Source organism: Mixophyes fleayi, chromosome 6 (genome assembly GCF_038048845.1).
Source record: "Mixophyes fleayi isolate aMixFle1 chromosome 6, aMixFle1.hap1, whole genome shotgun sequence".
Classification (NCBI taxonomy): domain Eukaryota; kingdom Metazoa; phylum Chordata; class Amphibia; order Anura; family Limnodynastidae; genus Mixophyes; species Mixophyes fleayi.
The window spans coordinates 181519586-181538631 of NC_134407.1; the positions used below are offsets into that span (position 1 = coordinate 181519586).

General features: G+C 38.9%; 1 protein-coding gene across 2 annotated transcripts in view; it reads left to right on the top strand.

Moving 5' to 3' along the window:
• The window catches only part of LOC142094877 (protein MTSS 1-like), a 93694-nt gene that overhangs the window by 46262 nt on the left and 28386 nt on the right, over positions 1–19046 (top strand). For both annotated transcript variants that reach the window (XM_075177462.1, XM_075177463.1), the window contains exons 4-6: positions 7400–7484; positions 12355–12446; positions 14730–14804. In XM_075177462.1, the coding sequence (XP_075033563.1) occupies positions 7400–7484; positions 12355–12446; positions 14730–14804 (252 nt within the window). The remainder of the gene's footprint in view (positions 1–7399; positions 7485–12354; positions 12447–14729; positions 14805–19046) is intronic.

Consider the following 19046-nt stretch of genomic DNA (forward strand, 5'->3'; position numbering starts at 1 on the left):
AACACAAAATGGTTTATTTTTCATGTGTAGATTTTATTTTTTCTGTGCCTATGAATAAATTATGACACTGACTCTGATTATGTAAGAAAGTATTCACTATTAATGATAATATTCTTACAGGAAGTACAGGCAATTCATATGGCTATCCAAATATAAATGCAGTTGTAGCTCTCCTCCTGGATGTCTAGTCTTTTTCTCTACTGTTAATAACCAGGGCATTGAAGGGCCCCATTTAGCCACTGTTTTGCCATATCCTTGCATATAAGACTTGGGAGGTTTAACACATATTGACAAACCGTATGAACTGCGCAGACATACAGCTGCCAATGTATGGCTTGCATATATCGTATGCCTCATCTGTGTACAGGATTTCAGGAGCACCTCAGAGTGCTGCTGTCTTGTAGTGACCTTAAAATGCACCTGCATTTAAGCTTTGTAGGTCATGGAAATTGAGGCGTAAGCTAGTCTATATTTTATTGTATTGTATGGCTATAGGCCGATGCATAGAACCTCCCATGCCCCATAGAATTATCTGTATCAGTTTCTTTGGCTTGAGTATGAACAAATGCCCACTAGCACTTCCTGTGTTCTTTTCATTTTTCCTGAATATGTGTTATTGTTCTGTCTCCTGTCCATATTGTGTAAGCTAAGATTTATTAGCGAGTATTGTATATACACAATATAATTGTACCAGCGGGGCTGTAGGTGTATCTTGCCGTGTCACTCTTGTATGTATACAGCTGGTCTTGCTATAGACGAGCTGTAAGTCTCCAGACTGGTACCAGATCATCTAAATAAACAAGACATGCTATTTATTTATTTTTTTATTATTATTCATTTTGTTTTACATTGAGAACTTACTGGGGGGGGGGGTTGTCTCTGTCACAATGTTGACCTTTCTATTGCCTGGCTGTATATACGTAAAGGCTGTTACATCTGTGAAAGACGTCTTATTTTGCTCCTACCAAATTTCCTGCCATCTTTGTGTCATGATTAACAAGGTTGTGAAATATTTAAACAGAGGGAGGCATGTTACATCCTCTCAAATAGCATGTGTACTGTTAGCACAAAGCGTTCAAAGGACTTGTCAAAGGTACAGACCAGGTAGACCGAGCAGTTATCTGTCACTGACGTGTGTATTTCTGCCTGACCTTATACTTTGTCCCAGAGCATTGATAAAACCTCACCACGGGTTTACAGTGGCACGTTATTTATGTATAGCTGGAAAACAGGCTATGAATTAAATTTACGTTGTATTTGTCCAATCCTACATTTTCAAACAGACCACTTATTTTTGACCTACCTGTGTTACCTTTAGAGAGAGCAGTTATGAAATGTACAAGTTGATGCAGGTTAGGTCCCGCTGGCAGCTGAGTAGGTGAATGAAGTAAGATTTAAGTTCCATTGTGGACTGTTGAGTCATAAATGATGTAACGTCCTGGTTTGACAACTGCTTTAAAGTTAAAAATCACCTACAATATGTTGGAGTAGAGACTGTATTAAACATCAATGAAATGCTTTGGGGGCATAGCTCATCTAGCAGTATATGATTTACAAGTTAACCCGTGCATGATACTCATGCATTCTAGTCAAATCAAGCTACTTAAGGTGTTAAAAAGGTTCTTGTCATGCATTTGGGCCTAGCCCAGGCCTCCTCAGGGGAAGAGTGTTACTTCCCAACGTAAGCGCCCTTTTTTAACGTGGTTTTGTCCACATGTCACCACCTCATCATTCTTCTTCATCACATCATCCTTCATTTTCATCGCCACATTTATCCAGATGTCTATCCAGACACAGGGATCTCTCTCAGCGGTCCTGAGTATCACACTCCTCTCATTTTGTCACCCCCGGCAACCACCAACCACTCCCCACTGTCACCCCCGGCAACCACCAACCACTCCCAACTGTCACTTCTCCTTCAAGAAATATACATATATTTTTTTTAAATCTTTATAAACACTTTTAACAATTAACAAATTAAAAACATCTTGGTATACCACATTTCAGCCCTTTCTGAATTTTTCTTTCCACCCACACTAAGAATTTAGTAGGTCAGTGTATAACTCCGCCCAGCAGGTGGCGCTGCAGCTTGGTTTTATTTTTCCCACACACACACACACACACACACACAGACTAACACACGCCACTAAGCATTTATATTATAGATTGGCTGTAGTTATCAGGATATTGTATATAAATGAATATTAAGGAACATTGCATTCCTATAAAGCCACTTGTTGCACAGCATGGCAGTGCCTGGTTCAGTGGGGCAGTGAATGAATCTTGTTAGTATTTCTAATGCTAATAAGAAAAAAGGAGGAAATGCTTCTACCAGCTGTAAGGAGAAAATAACAGCCAGTCACAATATAGTGACTTAATTTGTACAACTCTTGAGCCGTTTCCTAGATCTGAGATTGCTAACTGAACCCAAAGAGATCATATTTTTGAAATTGAAATCACTTTTAATTTCAAACAGTTCAAATCCATTTCTTGCACATAAAAAAATGTCTTTTATTTGGTTAGAACTGTTTTCTGCTATTAAAATATGATTGATAAAATTTCACCATTAAAAATACATGTCTAACCTCTTCATTTTTGCTAACACAGACGTTTGTGGGGTTGGTTTATACTGTTGTAAGCAGTGCTTTTTTGCGACTAGAAACAAGCCCTTCTATACATGGTATATAAAAAAAGACTAAAAAGGCCACTCAGTCCAACATTTTTGTATTAAATCATTAAAAGTGAGATTTATAAGCAGAAAATATGTGGGGTGCTAATCCAGATAAAGTCTTTCAGATAAGTTAAATAAAATGGTTATTTAGTTTCAAAACACCTGTTTGAAAGTATAATTGAATTGTTTTGAATAAGTAAAAAAAAATTATGCACACATAAATGTCATTAAAAAAATAAATAAATCCCATTGACTCATATTTGAAGTGTTTCACCAGAGCTCACCAAGAGGAATGTTTTTTTTGTGGTTGTTGCATACAGCACTCATCTGAGCCCGTGTGATATGTGTGACAGAGTTAATCACAACTAAACCACCTGCTTTGTCTAACAGTGATTAATAACCCCTAAGTGCTATCTCATATTTGACCAAAACTGCCACCAGATTTGATTGTAACTAATGCATTGAATCTAACACTTTGCTGATGTTGTGCAGTTCTAACTAACTTAAATTAACCAGAATTTGTAAACCAAAAAATCCCTTGTACATCAGTTCTGTAGCATTTGAACAACCCAGTTTAACTACCATGTAAACTGGTTTGAACAAAGACAGAACGTTACTAAATGAAGTTTAATGTGACGAAAAAAATGGCACAATGCATAAGGTATATAAAAACACAAAGAAACAACAGACTGTACAAACTGTTCCTCCCACACTCCAAAAACATAACAGTAGGTTAATTGGCTGCTATCAAATTAACCCTAGTCTCTCTCGGTGTGCGTGTGTGTGTGTTAGGGAATTTAGACTGTATGATCCAATGGGGCAGGGACTGATGTGACTGAGTTCTCTGTACAGTGCTGCGGAATTTGTGGTGCTATGTAAATAGCTGATGATCTATGGGAGCGTTTCGCCAACCAATTGGGCAGTGCACCTCTATGATCAATCCCTCCTTTCATGAACAATTGTGATACAAGTGAATTGCGTAGACTGTAATGACTTTGGTTGTCTCTAGCACCTCTTTGTAAATCCTCATGTCCAGTGTTGAACATCTTTGACTGTTTTGCAGTCTGGACCTATCTAGAATTTTCTCGACTAACCTTTTCTTCTGAAACTTCTACCTTCATAACGGATCAGTATGCTTATTCCCAACAGCCAATTCTGGTTGTGTTTACACTCCAGCAGCTAATTCAGGAACAAGCAGTATGTTATTGTGATCTAATTCATTTCATCGATTCATAAGTTATACATTATAAATCATATTTTTTTACATTATATTATCATGACTTTGGTACATATGGTTTACATTTTGTGTTATAAGCCCTTGTGTAGTGTATTCTGTTTATGTTTTTTGATTATTTTATGATATATTTGTCGGATTTAACTTTGGTGTTTGCTATCTTGCTGGTACCAGTATTGGTTAAAATCAGTTTTAGCTGACACTAATATCTATTGCCCCTCTATATAGTTGATGCAAAACTTACATTAATGCTTCTATACTCAACCTACTGACCTCCAAACAAACATTGCTGTGTGACTGGATTATGTAGCCCAACCAAGTTATTTTTCCCATTGCAAGCTGACTGGATGAATATGCAATCATTGGCACTGTATGTATCATACTTGTGTATTTTCCTATAGATTTTAAAATTGTGGCTAGGGCCTAGTCTATTGCAAACAGTGAAGTGTCATGGAGTAGTCATTATGTAATTATGATTTTATTTTTTTTCTTAATTATTTCATTAAATCATGTAAATAGAATTTCAAATGGGTAGTTTGTAATGTAAGATTTTGACAGCCCAGCCTTTGTAATGCCTACACTAACATTTTTAACATAATAATTATTTTTGCTTCAGGTACCCTCCTGTTTATCATGAAATTAGATTATGGAAACTGATGACATGCCTGGTGGTATGTACCAACCAGAGTGCCTTATGACACGTAGTCTTTACCCATGTCCAATACTTGTCACTAGGATTGTTTTTCATGAAATACTGTCTAGATGCTCTAGACATGGAAAGTACGTCAGTTCGACTCAAAAACATTCAACGTTAACCAAGCCTTGTAAATCATTCCAATTTTTTATAATTTTTTATTTTCAGTGGTCAATCAAGAAAATACAGACAGCAAAACGATAACACTGTGTAGCATGCATAGTAAAATCACAACAGTTATTGTGGTGTATCGCATATTAGGAAACCTTTAGACAAAAATGACCGGTTTTTACATTTTTAAAGAGTAATATAAAATGAGTGTAGGAACAAAATGGATTGTGGGGGAGGGGGAGGGGGGTAGGACCACAAAGATAAGCACTGTAAGTATTTAGAGGATAAGTAGGGTGTTTTGAGCTTATAGCAGAGGGGGAGATATGTTAGGGTCATCGCACATGGGTCAGGACGGAGGACGTGGAGCGTTGAGGGCGGAAGGTGTGTTCCACGGCTAGCCATGGAGCCCAGACTTGACAGAAAACGTGGCCTCTCGTGGAGGTAGTACGTAATCTCCTCCATAGCGGCCACGTGCCAAATCTGCTTCTTGAGAGCCAAAAGGGATGGAGGTGAGGTCTTTTTCCAATTGAGGGCTATGAGTGATTTGGCTGCTGTCAGGATGTGGGCAGTTAATTTCTTGGAGAATTTGTCCAGGTCTTGGGGAGGGTAACATAAAAGAAATATCCAGGGATCTTTCGGGATAGGGGCTTCAAAAAGGGTATTTAGGAAACTATGGACTGAATCCCAGAAGGTGGTGATAATCGGGCAAGACCACCAAATATGAAACATCGTACCCCTTTGGCCACAGTCCCGCCAACAGCAGGGCGAAGAAGAGGGAAACATTCTATATCATGCCAATTTTTGACACATTTGTACCAACCCTCCCAGGCCTCTGACGCCTGCTCTGTGTGCCCCAATCTTCTGAGTGCTACAACTGGATAGAGGCTTGAAGGTGTACAGGTCTCGCACATTGGACGGTGGATCCCTCCTATAAGACAACTGAACACGTTGTCTCGGTCTCTTGTGAGATATATTTAGACAGCACGTGAAATTGATTTCTGGATTAAGTGCTTTTTATTTTGAATGACTAACCATATTCTCATTTGGTTGTGCAATGTGCCCTGGTAAATTACAACAACAGACACCGTTTGGGACCTTGCCCAGTCTCTTTGACTGGGAGGTGGTCTGCCAGATCAGTTATGTTGTTTGTTTGCTATTCGTTCCTTGCTTTTATGTTTCGGCTCTTTCAAACACAAAAAGGTTTTGTTTATCTTCAGGGTTTGTATATCCGACTATGGGAAAGTTTGCTACAGGACTGTAGTTGTAACGTTTAGGCCTAAGAAGACACATGCCCAGTTTAGTAGTGTTCAGAGTCGGCTGAAAATTCCCTGTAATACAGCGCTGCGGAATTAGTGGCGCTATATAAATAAATGATGATGTTGATGATGTAATCAACCATGTTAGGCTGGGAAAGGCTTCCTGCAGTGGCCTTTTATGGAATCACTGATCGAAAGTCTGATGTGCATAGGAAAAGCTACTTTCAGTACGTTCAGGTCTGATTTACATGTGCAAGTTGCTAAAGCTTATTTGTGACTATTTGTAGCTCTTATACCTACATCAAGTTATATTTTGGGTGTATTTCTATTCACTCCACTACCATCATGTAGCCTATGTGCACATAGGGTGCTGTACACAAGATTTTAGGTAGTAAAAATCTTATTTGCATATACAAGGAAAAGCCCTAAGCCTTATTTCTACAGAAAACGTTATCGATTTACATTGAAAAAAAAAAAAAAGTACTACTGACAAAACTGACGCATCTCACACGTAAAATACGTGTTTATTCATGCAGTGTTTTAGTTGGATAAAGCGTAAGAAACTGCTTTCTCTGCTATGTTAAATACAATTTAGCACGAATATCCTACCATCCAGTGGAAAATGATTGGTTTCACAATACTTTTTGAATCGGTTATTTTTATTTAAGCCCTACAAGCTGTAAACATTCTAAATTTGGTTCAGAATAGGTTTGTTTGTTTTTTTTTGTTCAGTACAATGTCTGTACCTCAAACACAAAACTGACCCAGCAAGATGTGACATCACATGGTTAGTCAGCTGACGACTGTGCTTAGTGCAGAGGAAAAGCATTAGGCTATAGCCTATTACAATAATGCTACATTTTACAGCTTGTTTCTTTTCTACATGTTCTATAAAAACCTATGGGGCGATTTGAACCTATTTTTTTCCAATCTATCAATATATTTGTTAATAATTAAGGGTAGATTGACTAAAACTTCTAAAAAGGAGAAGTGGAATAGCAGATTCTAGCTATAGTATTCTAGCATATACTAGATAGATGGCTAGAATCTGATTGGTTGCAATGGGCAACACCTATACTTTACCTTTTTTTTTTTTAGAAGTTTTTAGTCAGTCTACCCCTAAATAATAATAAATGTTACATTAAATATCCAAAAATTAATATAAAAAACATCCATAGACACCAATGAAACGGTCTCCCTAGTGGGTAAATTCTATCAAAAAGTAGAACAATATATTAAAATACTTTTTGTTTTACCAATCAATAACTTTTGAATGTGGAATATACCAGATATGGAGCACTAATGTGTTAATGTTTTAGTATAAGCATTTTTTCCCCCATATAAATGCAAACATTTTCTTATGATTTTGCCGATCTGAATCTGGGAAGTGAATGAAAAATTGTATTTATTTTTTTACCCCCCCTGTATTACAGGAGCAACAAAAGAAATAGGGTCTGCTCTTACCAGGATGTGTATGAGACACCGGAACATCGAATCCCGTCTGAAGCATCTAACAGTGTAAGAGGTTTATCATTTTATTACCTGCACAGCTATTCCGTAAATACATATGTCACTTAGTGGGTCTTATTTCAGACCCACTGAATCTAGTCACCTGTCTAACAGTGCGGCAACACAGGAAGACTGCAGCTGAGACCAACCCTTGTTTTTCCACTACAACTTCTAGCTGATCTTATCTGTTAAATCTGTGTAAACAGTTGTTACTGGAGCTACATGTGTTTAAATATTCTTAAATCATTAAATAGCCAGTATATATACTATAACCAGTGTCTGACGGGGGCATGAAGGGCCCATCGGGGAACTGCAATGCTAGGGGCCCACCAGAGAGGGTGTGGCCAGCCATCATAGAGGCGAGACCAGACACTAGAGGGGGAGTGGTCAGCCCACAAAGGACAGCTAACACCATAGTGTAGTATATAAAGAATGCAGTGTGTGTATAAAGACTACACGATCTTGACCTGCCCCTTAAATTGGGCAGAACAGTCACCAAAAATATGGGATTGTCCCACTAGAATCAGAACATTTGACAGACTGTCCTACCTGTTCATGTTATTTTTACTACCTGTGGCTGTTGGTTTCTTTAGTTGCGACTTATCTGGATCCTGGAATGTTGGGGGCCCTATTTGTGGGGGAAAAATGGGTGCATTTAGGGCGTTGCGTGATATCTGGCTTTGCGTGATGCATTCAGTGCAGACCGATCAGAGAGGAGGGAGAAGGGGCGCGTGAGTGTGGGTTTTTTTCTGTTTTTTTAAAGTATCCGCTCTCCTTCCACCAACAAAGAGTGGAGGGATAGCCCGACTCCCTGGAAGGCCAGTCCGACCCTGTCTATAACTGTGTCCGCTCACAAAGACAGTGAGATTGGTACATTTTCACCAATACATAATTGCAAATATATCCTGTTATTAAGACAAATGTCCAAGTACAACTGTTTTCTGTTTTTTTTTTTCTATGTGTTTATCTAGAGGAAGGCCAATCAAAGCCTTAGTGGGGTAGTTATTAGTTTGGCCTCACAATGGGAAAAAAATGTTGTCTAAACGTCAAATAGTTTAGTTCTATGCATTAAGTCAACCTAGCAATACTATATCTCATACCTTAAGACTGCATTCATTGGCTTCCCAATCGTTTTGCATTCAATTTACTACTCTCTCAGAAATACATTGTCTGACTACATTTACAGTGAAGGTTGTTTGAATGTCTGGGTAAATGATTGGTTAACCACTACTTCCCAGACGCCGATGGGGATTGTCCACTGTCCTGCTTTCTGTTCAGCACTATCCAATCCTATTTTAGGTTTTGATAATTAAATCCAGTGTGGTGTTGGGCCAATTTGGTAGAAGAACATCCAACCTGTGTCGCCACCTTTAGTCTATCAATCCTTTTGTAAGTAGCCCAAGCATTCACTTGTCTATTTGTGGTTCATCACTTTTAGGGGTGTGAGCAAAAGAGTCATATTTTCAGTGGCGATGAGCATCGCGGGTCCCAGAATTGAATAGTTCTCCCGGCATTGAATGATAAAGCTGACTTTCCACTCTTTGGTTGAGTGTGAGAGATCATTTTGGTGGAGTTTAGTCATTTTTGGCAGAGCAGGTGGCTTTGTTTTGATTGACCCACAGCCACACATCACGCTTGCTCAAGTGACTGCACTAGATTGCATGCTAATTTACAATGGCGACCTTTCCATAGTCTTCTAAACCGCTCCAAACCCATATTGAGGGATCACTGTGGTTTTGTTGAATGACATGTAAACACATAAGGGAAGTGTAAAAAAAAAAAAAAAAAAAAAGCCAGACATACCTCTGTTAGGAGTGGTATGATAAAATTATTTTTAGTGTTGAGTGTACTTTAAGGGCGGGGAAGTGTGTTTTCAGGTCTTGTCTATAGCTGTACCTTGAATAACACTACTGTAAGTTAGGACACCCTTCGGTTGTATTACATTGGTGTTAACTATGATTCTGCCATTAGATATACACACCTAGAGTGTTTCTGTGGAAAATAAGTCTAGAATTTTATCTTTTATCTTTATTTCTACAAAGTGAGATCAGGGCGGGTACATTGGCTGCATATTTTTTGATAGCAAACAGGTGAAAATATATGAGTGATATGGTACATAAACCTTGTTTCCTGGACCAATTGTGCTGAAACTGTATAAGATTTATTCTTTAGAACTCTGTGCTATCAATTGTAATACAAAAGAACGCACCATTACCATCAGTTCTTATGTGGTCTTGATATTCCTTCAGTCCCAGTCACCAGCTGATTGATTTCCATCAGATGTTAAGCAGGTTTTGAAGTCATTTTGACTAACTACATACAGCAATTAGGGGACCATTTGGTCTAAAGAGTCAAAATGGGCATCTAAATAACTGCAGAGAGTGTTTCAGATAATTGCTGAATAGAGAAATGTCTCTGTCTCATATAGGAAGATTCTGTTTGTATGTTGCAATGTTCCATATTGGATATGATTATATTTTATATTGGATCAATATTTATTTGATTCTTAAGCTTTGATATTTGTGTGTGGCGAGTAATTTGTTTTCCATTGTTCTATATACTTTGCTCTGATCACATGTTGTGGTTCTGTCTGTCTGGATGATGTCATGACATTCCGTGTGAAAGATCTCCTCCAGGCAAACCTAATGCAGCTTCAGTATGATTAGTAGGCACAGAAGATCTTTGTGTGCATGTCAGTCAGCACCAGCAGTCCGGTTGTGGCCTAAAACCACAAGAAATCTGTCCTGGAACTACACAGGCCTACAGTGACTAATAAGGTGTAGCAGACTGATAATAATTCCTTTTTCCCCCTCCCTAAAGTTACACTCGATTAATATTTTTAAAATGTTTGTCACCTATTTCAGGCGCTCACCTATGTAAATAACGGATTTTTTATTTATACATAAGGGCCCCACCTGCCTTTCTGTTCCCTTATCTTCCTAATCCCCTAAATAACAGCACCCAGACAGCCTATATTGAAGGAAGAAGAAAACTACTAGTGCCTGGAACACCCATAACTGTGAAACTACACTTTCCAGCATCCTCCACCTCCCAGTGGATGACATTCAACTACAAGCTGTCTATCCTACAGTTACATGTATGTTGCAAACATACATGCAACATACATGTATGTTTGCAACATACATGCAACTGTATGTATGTTGCAAACAATGTTCCATTTACCCAACTCGGGGCGGGGGTTTTCCTGTACAACACAATCCTTTTCACACAATGGAGGCAGCCACTTTGTGCGCTGAATTCATGAGAATGTGATTTCGGAGTTTACGAAGAACCAGTAACCTGTGTTAGTCCAGCCTCTTGGCCTTTCATAAAAAAAAAAAAAAAAAAAAAAAGAGTCTGCTAATTAGTGATGTCCTAATAAAGTAGTGCAACGCAACCAACACACAGTGTGAAGACAATATTGGTATTATAAATATAAGACGGCAGCAAGGTGAGAATGCGTGTCCATTACTTCCCCTGGCATAAAACTTCCCTGCGGTGTTCTCATGACAACGGTGCCTGGGAGGGGAATCTATAAACCCAGCAGTTTACATATAGTTCCTGCAGTTATATATAGATAGAAAGCGACTCTTTACTGCTTTGAGACAACAATGAATCTCTGCTGTCTAACCACTTAAAAAGATACTCTCCTCGCAACATGTCCTCAGTAATTGTTTTGAGCCTGCTGGCTACAACTGATTTTTAACAACCTCACTCACTGCTTGGAAATGTCTTGATTTTAGTTATGGCTTTTCTTGTGTAGGAGATATCCTGCAGTATTATCTACTTACTGAAATCAGTTTGTCTCTTTGAACATTTCTATGTGCTTACAGTGGCAGACTGAAATAAAACCTAAAAAAATAAAACGCACTTCTCTCGCTCTATAAATAGAAGGCTGTCATTTTCAACTTTTGATGACATGGCAACTTTTTCTGAGGCAGTTTGAACACGTCTTACTAACTAGCAGTTATAGCACAGCTAATTTACTGGAACACACCAAAGGAGGATACTTTCTACGTAACCAAAGGGTCTATGATTAAATATTGTGCTGTTGATTCCACCGGTAACTCAGAGAGCTTTTTAAAATATGGATTTCTGGCAAATGCTATAAATATGCTCAACGTGGTCTTGACAGACACCAGTGAGAGCAAAAATACTCTTCATGAACTATTTGAGAGATCTGAAAACTATTAATATTAAAAAGTTTAAAGCACCAATAGGTTGAGTAGAAAAAGAAATATAACATGCATGCATGCATGCATGCATGCATGCATACATACATACATACATACATACATACATCATACATGCCAACTTTCAAAACTTCTCATGTGACAGGGGCAGGAGGGGGCGTGGTAGCCCCGCTCCCACTATAAAATGTCAACATTTCGGCGAATCCCAGAGTTTTGCCTACTCTTCCGTTAGGACTCCCCGAAATTTGGGAGACTCCCGCAATTCCATAGTGATGTGCTCCCACTTGCTCGGCATATTGTCATACTTTCTGATGGGGAATATGAAACAAAAATAGGTGCTATATTGCATATGTGATGAGGCGCTCTCTTTCCTGAATAAAATGTGTCCCTATGTCTGAGAAATATGGTTCTCTGTTCAGTTTTACCTATCTGAGCATTTTCAAGGGCATTCGTACAAAAATATGAAGAAAAAAGTGTATTCCGCTTTAAAAAACCCCCAAAAAGAATGCGAAATGAGACCAGTATTCTGGTTGTGGTGATTTATAAGATGTCTATTTCATAAAGCTTCCAAGTCAGTATTACAAAGTGATACTTTGCCTCATTGCTTAATGTCCCTCTCCCCTCTTTTTTTTTTTTTTTTTTTTTTTTTTTTTTTTTTTAAAGCTCAGTTTTTGTTTTTTTTGCAGAGCGCTGAGTGACAGCTTAATAAACCCCTTAGAAGTGAAAATTGAGGAGTGGAAGAAGATTGCAAACCAGCTTGACAAGGACCATGCAAAAGGTAAGAGACCTGACTGCTGCTCAGTAGCTGGACCTCACCTGATATACTTCCCTTTCTCACAATTTACATTTGCTGTATTCATTACTAACTGGTGGTTCTTCCCTGAAAGCGTCTTTATAAATATTTTCACCTTACAGTGAAGTGTCCAGTTAATGGAACCATCAAGAATCCTATTACTAGGCAAAGCCATTAATGTATTGTCAAATATGAATAGGATTATCAGGAGTGTTTTGGTAGAAGATAAGGAGGTTATGGGACAGAGAGGACTTGTAGCATTGTACACAGACTGGCCTTCGGCATGCCTTTAGGTGTAGTATTCTCCTCATTGTTTTTTATGAAGCCATACAAGTGTATGGTTTACACAATCATATATAAATATACACTGAAGTGATCATGAAAAGAATACACACACAAATACATAGAATAGATGCACAATATTAAAGGCTCCAGAATATGCCTTGAAAGGGTACAGTGGAACGGTGGTAGTCAGCATATCGATGCTGACTACCCCAACAAGACTTACCCCGACGTCAGGATTCCGAAGGGGCTGCTTCCCGACCATGACCGATGATGACTCCTCTTCAACCCGACTTCAGCCAATGACGATGAAGCAAGAAGGCGGCTGCAGTTGATGGCGTCATTGAGCATGCAGACGTGATTATCGCTGTTAAGGGGGTAATGCAAGTATGAACCCATGTACAATGTAGAATCCTTTGTAAACTACATTGTACATGGCTGCATACTTATATTATCACCTTAACAACAGCGATAATCACGTCTGTATGCTCAATGACGTCATAACTGCAGCCGCCCTCTTGCTTCATAGTCATTGGGTGACGTCGGGGTGAAGAGGAGTCGTCATGGTCGGGAAGCAGCTCCTTCAGAATCTTCATTTCGGGGTAAGTCTTATCGGCCTTCCTGTCAGTTATATGCCGTACCCCACCTCAGTGGAAAAGGTGGAGGAGGTCTTCATTGCTTTAGTAACAAAAAACTAAAGCACTTTCCTGATAATTAATACATTAGCTGGATGCCTAAAGTTTGTTTAGGAACATTTCATCATTTCAGACCCACTGCAGTATTCGTCCAATCCGTATGAAAGGAATAGTATATTTGTTTGTTTTGTTTTTTTTTGTTTTTCTGGTGGGAGGGGCGCGGGGGTTAATAATTGGCAGTAAAATTAAGCCCAACTTTCACATCTGAATTTTCTTTCTTTTATAGTTCGTGAATTTTCATTTAAACATACTTATTCTTTCTGTAATTGTACAAGAAGGAAGTACCACGGTTCTACCCCTAGATGCCTGTTTGATCACGGCGGAAAACAGTGTCTGGCATCCTTTAAAGTTCCCAGTCAACTGCTATCCTATGCTGTTCTATACTGATTCTGTGCTGTTGACCAATAAAAACACTACATGAGCATTTCTAGATTTAGATGAGTCAGTCACTATGTCATCACCTGATCTCTTCTAATACTGCAATTGCAGAGCCTGTTGTATTTCAAATATTAGTTAATGAAATACTATTGCATAAATCCTGGATGTTCTGTTTGGTTGAGCTGTTCGCTAAATATTTGCAGGGTTGCAAAAGATAAATAAAGATTTGGCCATTATGTGTTCAGTGCAGTTTACCAGTACAAAGTTTAGTCTAGTGCCACAAATGAAACCAAAAGGTCACAAAAGCACGTTACAAGATCTCAATGATTGGTAGCATTAGCATAAATGGGAATTATTACATATAAAAGATACTTTGATTATAAGTGGGTAAAGTATGGAGACAAACTTCTTCCTTAGTGGCCACTTACATGGCCTATATTGTTTTTCAAAAGAGGAAAACAATGTATATTTGAAAGTGACCTTTAAGATCTTATATTCCTCCTGTGTGTATAATCAGGCCGGGCTGCTTATCCTGTGCTCTCTGCATTAAATACATTTTATATCCAGGGAGCAGCGTTGTAAAGGCTGAAGGAGGGTATGTGTAAGATAATTATAATCGCCAGAAGATGTAGAATCTTTATAACTGTGTTGTCACTTCCTTATCACGGAGCACAAACCAGAATACAGAAATACTCATTGGTTGTTTGCTAAACTTCAGTTTAGTACTGATGTGTGCACCCTACCTGTGCTTGTTCCTCTGCTACATCTAAACGTTAACATGACTTCAGTTAGAACAAGAGTCCAAGCACAGACTATACTAAGAAACATGAACATATACAAGACTGAAAAAATCATTAGTATTCTGTCTGTTGCATTCGGTTACTTTACGTCATGCCTGTCCACCTGCTTTCAGAGTACAAGAAGGCCCGGGCTGAGATTAAGAAGAAATCCTCCGATACAATAAAGTTACAAAAGAAAGTGAAGAAAGGTAATTGATCTTGTATTTTCTCATTGCTTTAATGTAACTGTGCCAAGGGCCATTGTTTATCACTTGCCCATCAGTCCATGTGTTTCCATTGCTCATTCTCTGTCTTCTGGGTTTGAAGACTCATAATCACCGCACTATTTCTGGTGCTGTCATTATCATGACAAATGGCCTATATTTTATTTGTAGGGTACCTAAGCGTTGCTTATGTTATGTCTTTTTTTTTTTTTTCTTTTTTATCACCATAAAATTGAAAACATTGTGGTATTTGTTAGTATGCTATAGCTGAACCACCCACCTTGAAGGGCATCTGTCTCCTAAAGACCTTAGTTAGAGTAGTACATGTTGCAACCAAACTACACAATTACCATTTTCTATCCCACAGTCAAACTTATAGCACCGTGACATACATGTTCTCACATACGCTTCATACCTAGTGACTAGCACCATCTTGCATATAGAATTTCTAGCAAATTAATAAAGAACACTATCTGCTCACCCAGTTTTAAAAAGGCATCCTCTTCCCTCATTTCCTCGGCAGCCCCCAGTTCATATCTGAATTTTGTGTTGACAATCAGTGCACATTTGCCTTGAGACAGAAGAAAGGCTGTTACCGGAGGGATAGAAGTACTCCTAGTAACAGCCGTTTACAATAGAGCCCAGAGTTGCCATACAAAGCAATGAGGCAAATGAAATGCATTAATATATTTTCCTCAACTAATACTACACACAAAGGGTGAGTGAAAGCAAAGATGACTGTTCCTCTTTAAGAATCATGTCACCTACTATTACAAAATGCCAAGTTATTGTGTTTTCATATTAGCAGCCACTATCGTCTCCATACATTTTAGACCGTTTTGATAGAACCATAGAAAACAAAAAAAACTGATTTGCTACAAGGAGCTAGTGTGGTATCAGACACCTCTAAAGCATACTTGCCAACTTTTCCTCATTGGCTTCAGGGAGTTCCCGTAGGAGATGGTTGTGTAGTGGCGGGGTTTGACAAATTGTATAATTTTGGTCCCACCAAAATGATGAAGAGTAGGCAACTATGCGTTAAAGAAAAGCAGCTAATTAATCTCTAGAGACTGAAGTGTCTTTTACATTTCTGTCTCCATTACTGAAGTCATGTTGTCTTACCTGTCAGTCTTTGATTAAATCTTGGTCTCCATGAAAATGGCCACCTCCATAGGCATCAATACATGGACATAGGACACAATTTCTGAACTGTGTCATCATGCCACAGATGGTGAAGCCAACCACGTCTTGTACTGGCTCAGCATCAGGGAGAATGCCAGACTCTTCAGGGAGTGAGGGAGATCACCCCTATTTCAGGGAGTCTCCCTGACATTCAGGGAGAGTTGGCAAGTATGCTCTAAAGGCAGTTGTCCCTAAGTTGAAACAATGTGCTTGTAGTCACAAAACTTTTTAGCGCTGTTGATATTTTGCATTGATATGAAAATGCCTATTAACCCCCTTGCTGCTGAGACTTTTCTCACCCTTGTACTGAGCCTCTTATGGCTCTTTTTAGGCTGGTAACATTCCAACAATAGTATCAGTTATTTGTTTTCACAGTAGCCTCATAAATTCTACCTTTATTCAGAAGGCTTTGCCATTTTAAAAAAAAATACCATTAGTTTACTTATACCTACAGACATGGCAAAGAAAATCTTTCCCCGTAGATTCTTGAAGCCAGGATGGAGGAAATCTGGGCATTACAACATCCATCTCTCATCCCTGGTTGCTTAATGTTTCTTGTAGTATAAGGTGTTATTAGCTGTAGATCACCAAACAATAACTAATAAGGGGCCTCCTCCTCTCCCTCTATCGAATAAGGGTATCCCTGAGTTTATTTAAGCCAGGATAGCGGAGAATTGGGCTTCACAACAGTGCTCCCCATCCCCCCGTCCCTGGACTCCGTAATGCTTTTGTAGTGTAGGGTGTTATTGTCTAATGGTCTTCTTCTAAGGGAAAAGCCCTCTTTCAGTCAAGGTTGCCCCTCTTTCTATGGGTGCCAGGATGGGGGATATTGGGCACTTTTAGTGCTCTCCTCCCATAACCTAGTTTGTTATTTTTGTAATGTAGGGCTGAGTGCTGCTTGCTCAGTGATCTCATTGCAAATGGTCATAATGACATCATCATTAGTAGACTCTTCTCCCAGCCCCCACCAACAACATATATAATTGTGGGGACGGGTAAGTATTTTCTTATTTTTTTTGGGGGGGGGGGGGGCGGGGGTAAATGTATTATGCTGCATTTTTTTTTTTAAGTCGCCAATATTCGGCAACTTTGCAGTGCAAATTTAAAACGTCATTAGCTTTAAAGGCAAGTTTTGTTTTCAAAGCCATTGCCGTTTTAAATTTCCTCTGCAAGGTCACCAAATATTGGCGGCTTGAAAAAAAACTCGTCAACTTGCAAAATCCGCACTTTAATACATTTACCTCCATGAGTGATAAAGATGAGTAGGTTTCATCTTTGGCACATTAGTATACGTTTAGGGAGAGAGTCCCACTTTTCTTTAGCAGCAAATTGGTTAACAAAGTTTCATAATCTTATTACTTAATTAAAAGTTGCATGATTTATTTATCCTTAAGATTTTTGGACAAATTAATTTTCCACCCTAATTATAGAATATGATATATAATTATCCTCCATACTTTATGAACATAAGTGTAAATTATTGGTTAGGATTGAAAATAAAAATTACCACTGGAATACCACGGTATATTATGAAAAGCTTCTTCTAAAGAATACTCTGTATATTTGCTATTTTTAACTTTCACTGACGTAAATTTGACTATGCTTTCAATTTAATATACATTTCACTACTGTGCTGTATATTTCTTTTCATTTATGTTGAAAGCAAGACCTAGAAATAAAGATCTCATGAATTATAATTCACAGGATTTATGTCTCAAAATTAAACTTCCTGCTTTTAATACATGCTTAGATTAATAGTTGTTTTTTGGGGAAGGAAGTCTGACAGAGGAAATAGGAAAGGCAGGAAATTGTGGGCCTTTTGGAGACCTCTATAGGGATAAAAAAAAAATGAATATAAGGAGACTTCATCAGTTTATTGTAAGTGAACGTTTAAAGCTGCTATTTTCAATGCACGTCTTCACTTCAAATATGCATATATTCAAACTTGCATTAAGTGATTTGTGTGTGTATATATATATATATATATATATACACATATATATATATATATATATATATATATATATATATATATATATATATATATATATATATATTTATTATTATTATTATTATTATTATTATTATTATTATTATTATTATTATTATTATTATTATTATTATTATTATTATTATTATTATTATTATTATTATTATTTTATAAGGCACCACTAGGTATCTGTAGCGCCGTACAGGGACGGAAAGAAACACGATACAGGGTGAGACAGCACGGAACAGTTAACAAAAAGCACAATAACTCGGAAGCTCAATGTACAGCTAGAAGAGAGGTGAGAGCCCCCAGAGGGGTAGCTAGAGGGGTAGAAGGGCAAGAGGACCTCATGGAGGAGACAAAGAGCTGGAGAGCAGAGTTAAGGTGGTGGAGAACAGGAGGAGAGGAGGCCCTGCTCGAAGGAGCCTACAATCTAAGGGGAGGGTAGGATGGACAGAGACGCATGGGTAGGAGGAGGAAAGGGGTAGAACGGAGGCAGAGACGGAGAGGGGGGGAGAGGAGAATGACGAGGAGGGCGGTAGGTGGGAGGCTGGAAGGAGGTTGGTTAGGTGGGGAACTGGAAGGCTTTAAGGAAGAGGTGGGTTTTTAAGGCCCATTTGAAGCTGGACAAGTTGGGGGATGTTCTGATGAAGCGGGGGAGCTGGTTCCAGTGGAGGGGGGCAGCGCAGGAGAAGTCTTGGATGCGAGCATGGGAGGAGGTAACCAGGGGGGATAGAGGCGACGGTCATTGGCTGAACGCAGAGGGCGGGATGGAGCATGGATGGAAATGAGATTGGAGATGTAGGGAGCAGTGGAGTTGGAGAGGGCTTTGAAAGTAAGTGTGAGGAGCTTGAACACTATTCTGTAGGGGAAGGGGAGCCAGTGAAGCGATTGGTACAGGGGGGAGACAGAAGAGGAGCGGCGAGAAAGGAAAATGAGCCGAGCGGCTGCATTGAGTACAGGGCGAAGGGGAGCGAGATGAGTGCGGGGGAGGCCGGTAAGGAGGAGGTTGCTGTAGTCCAAGCGGGAGATAAGAGAGTGGACAAGAGCCTTAG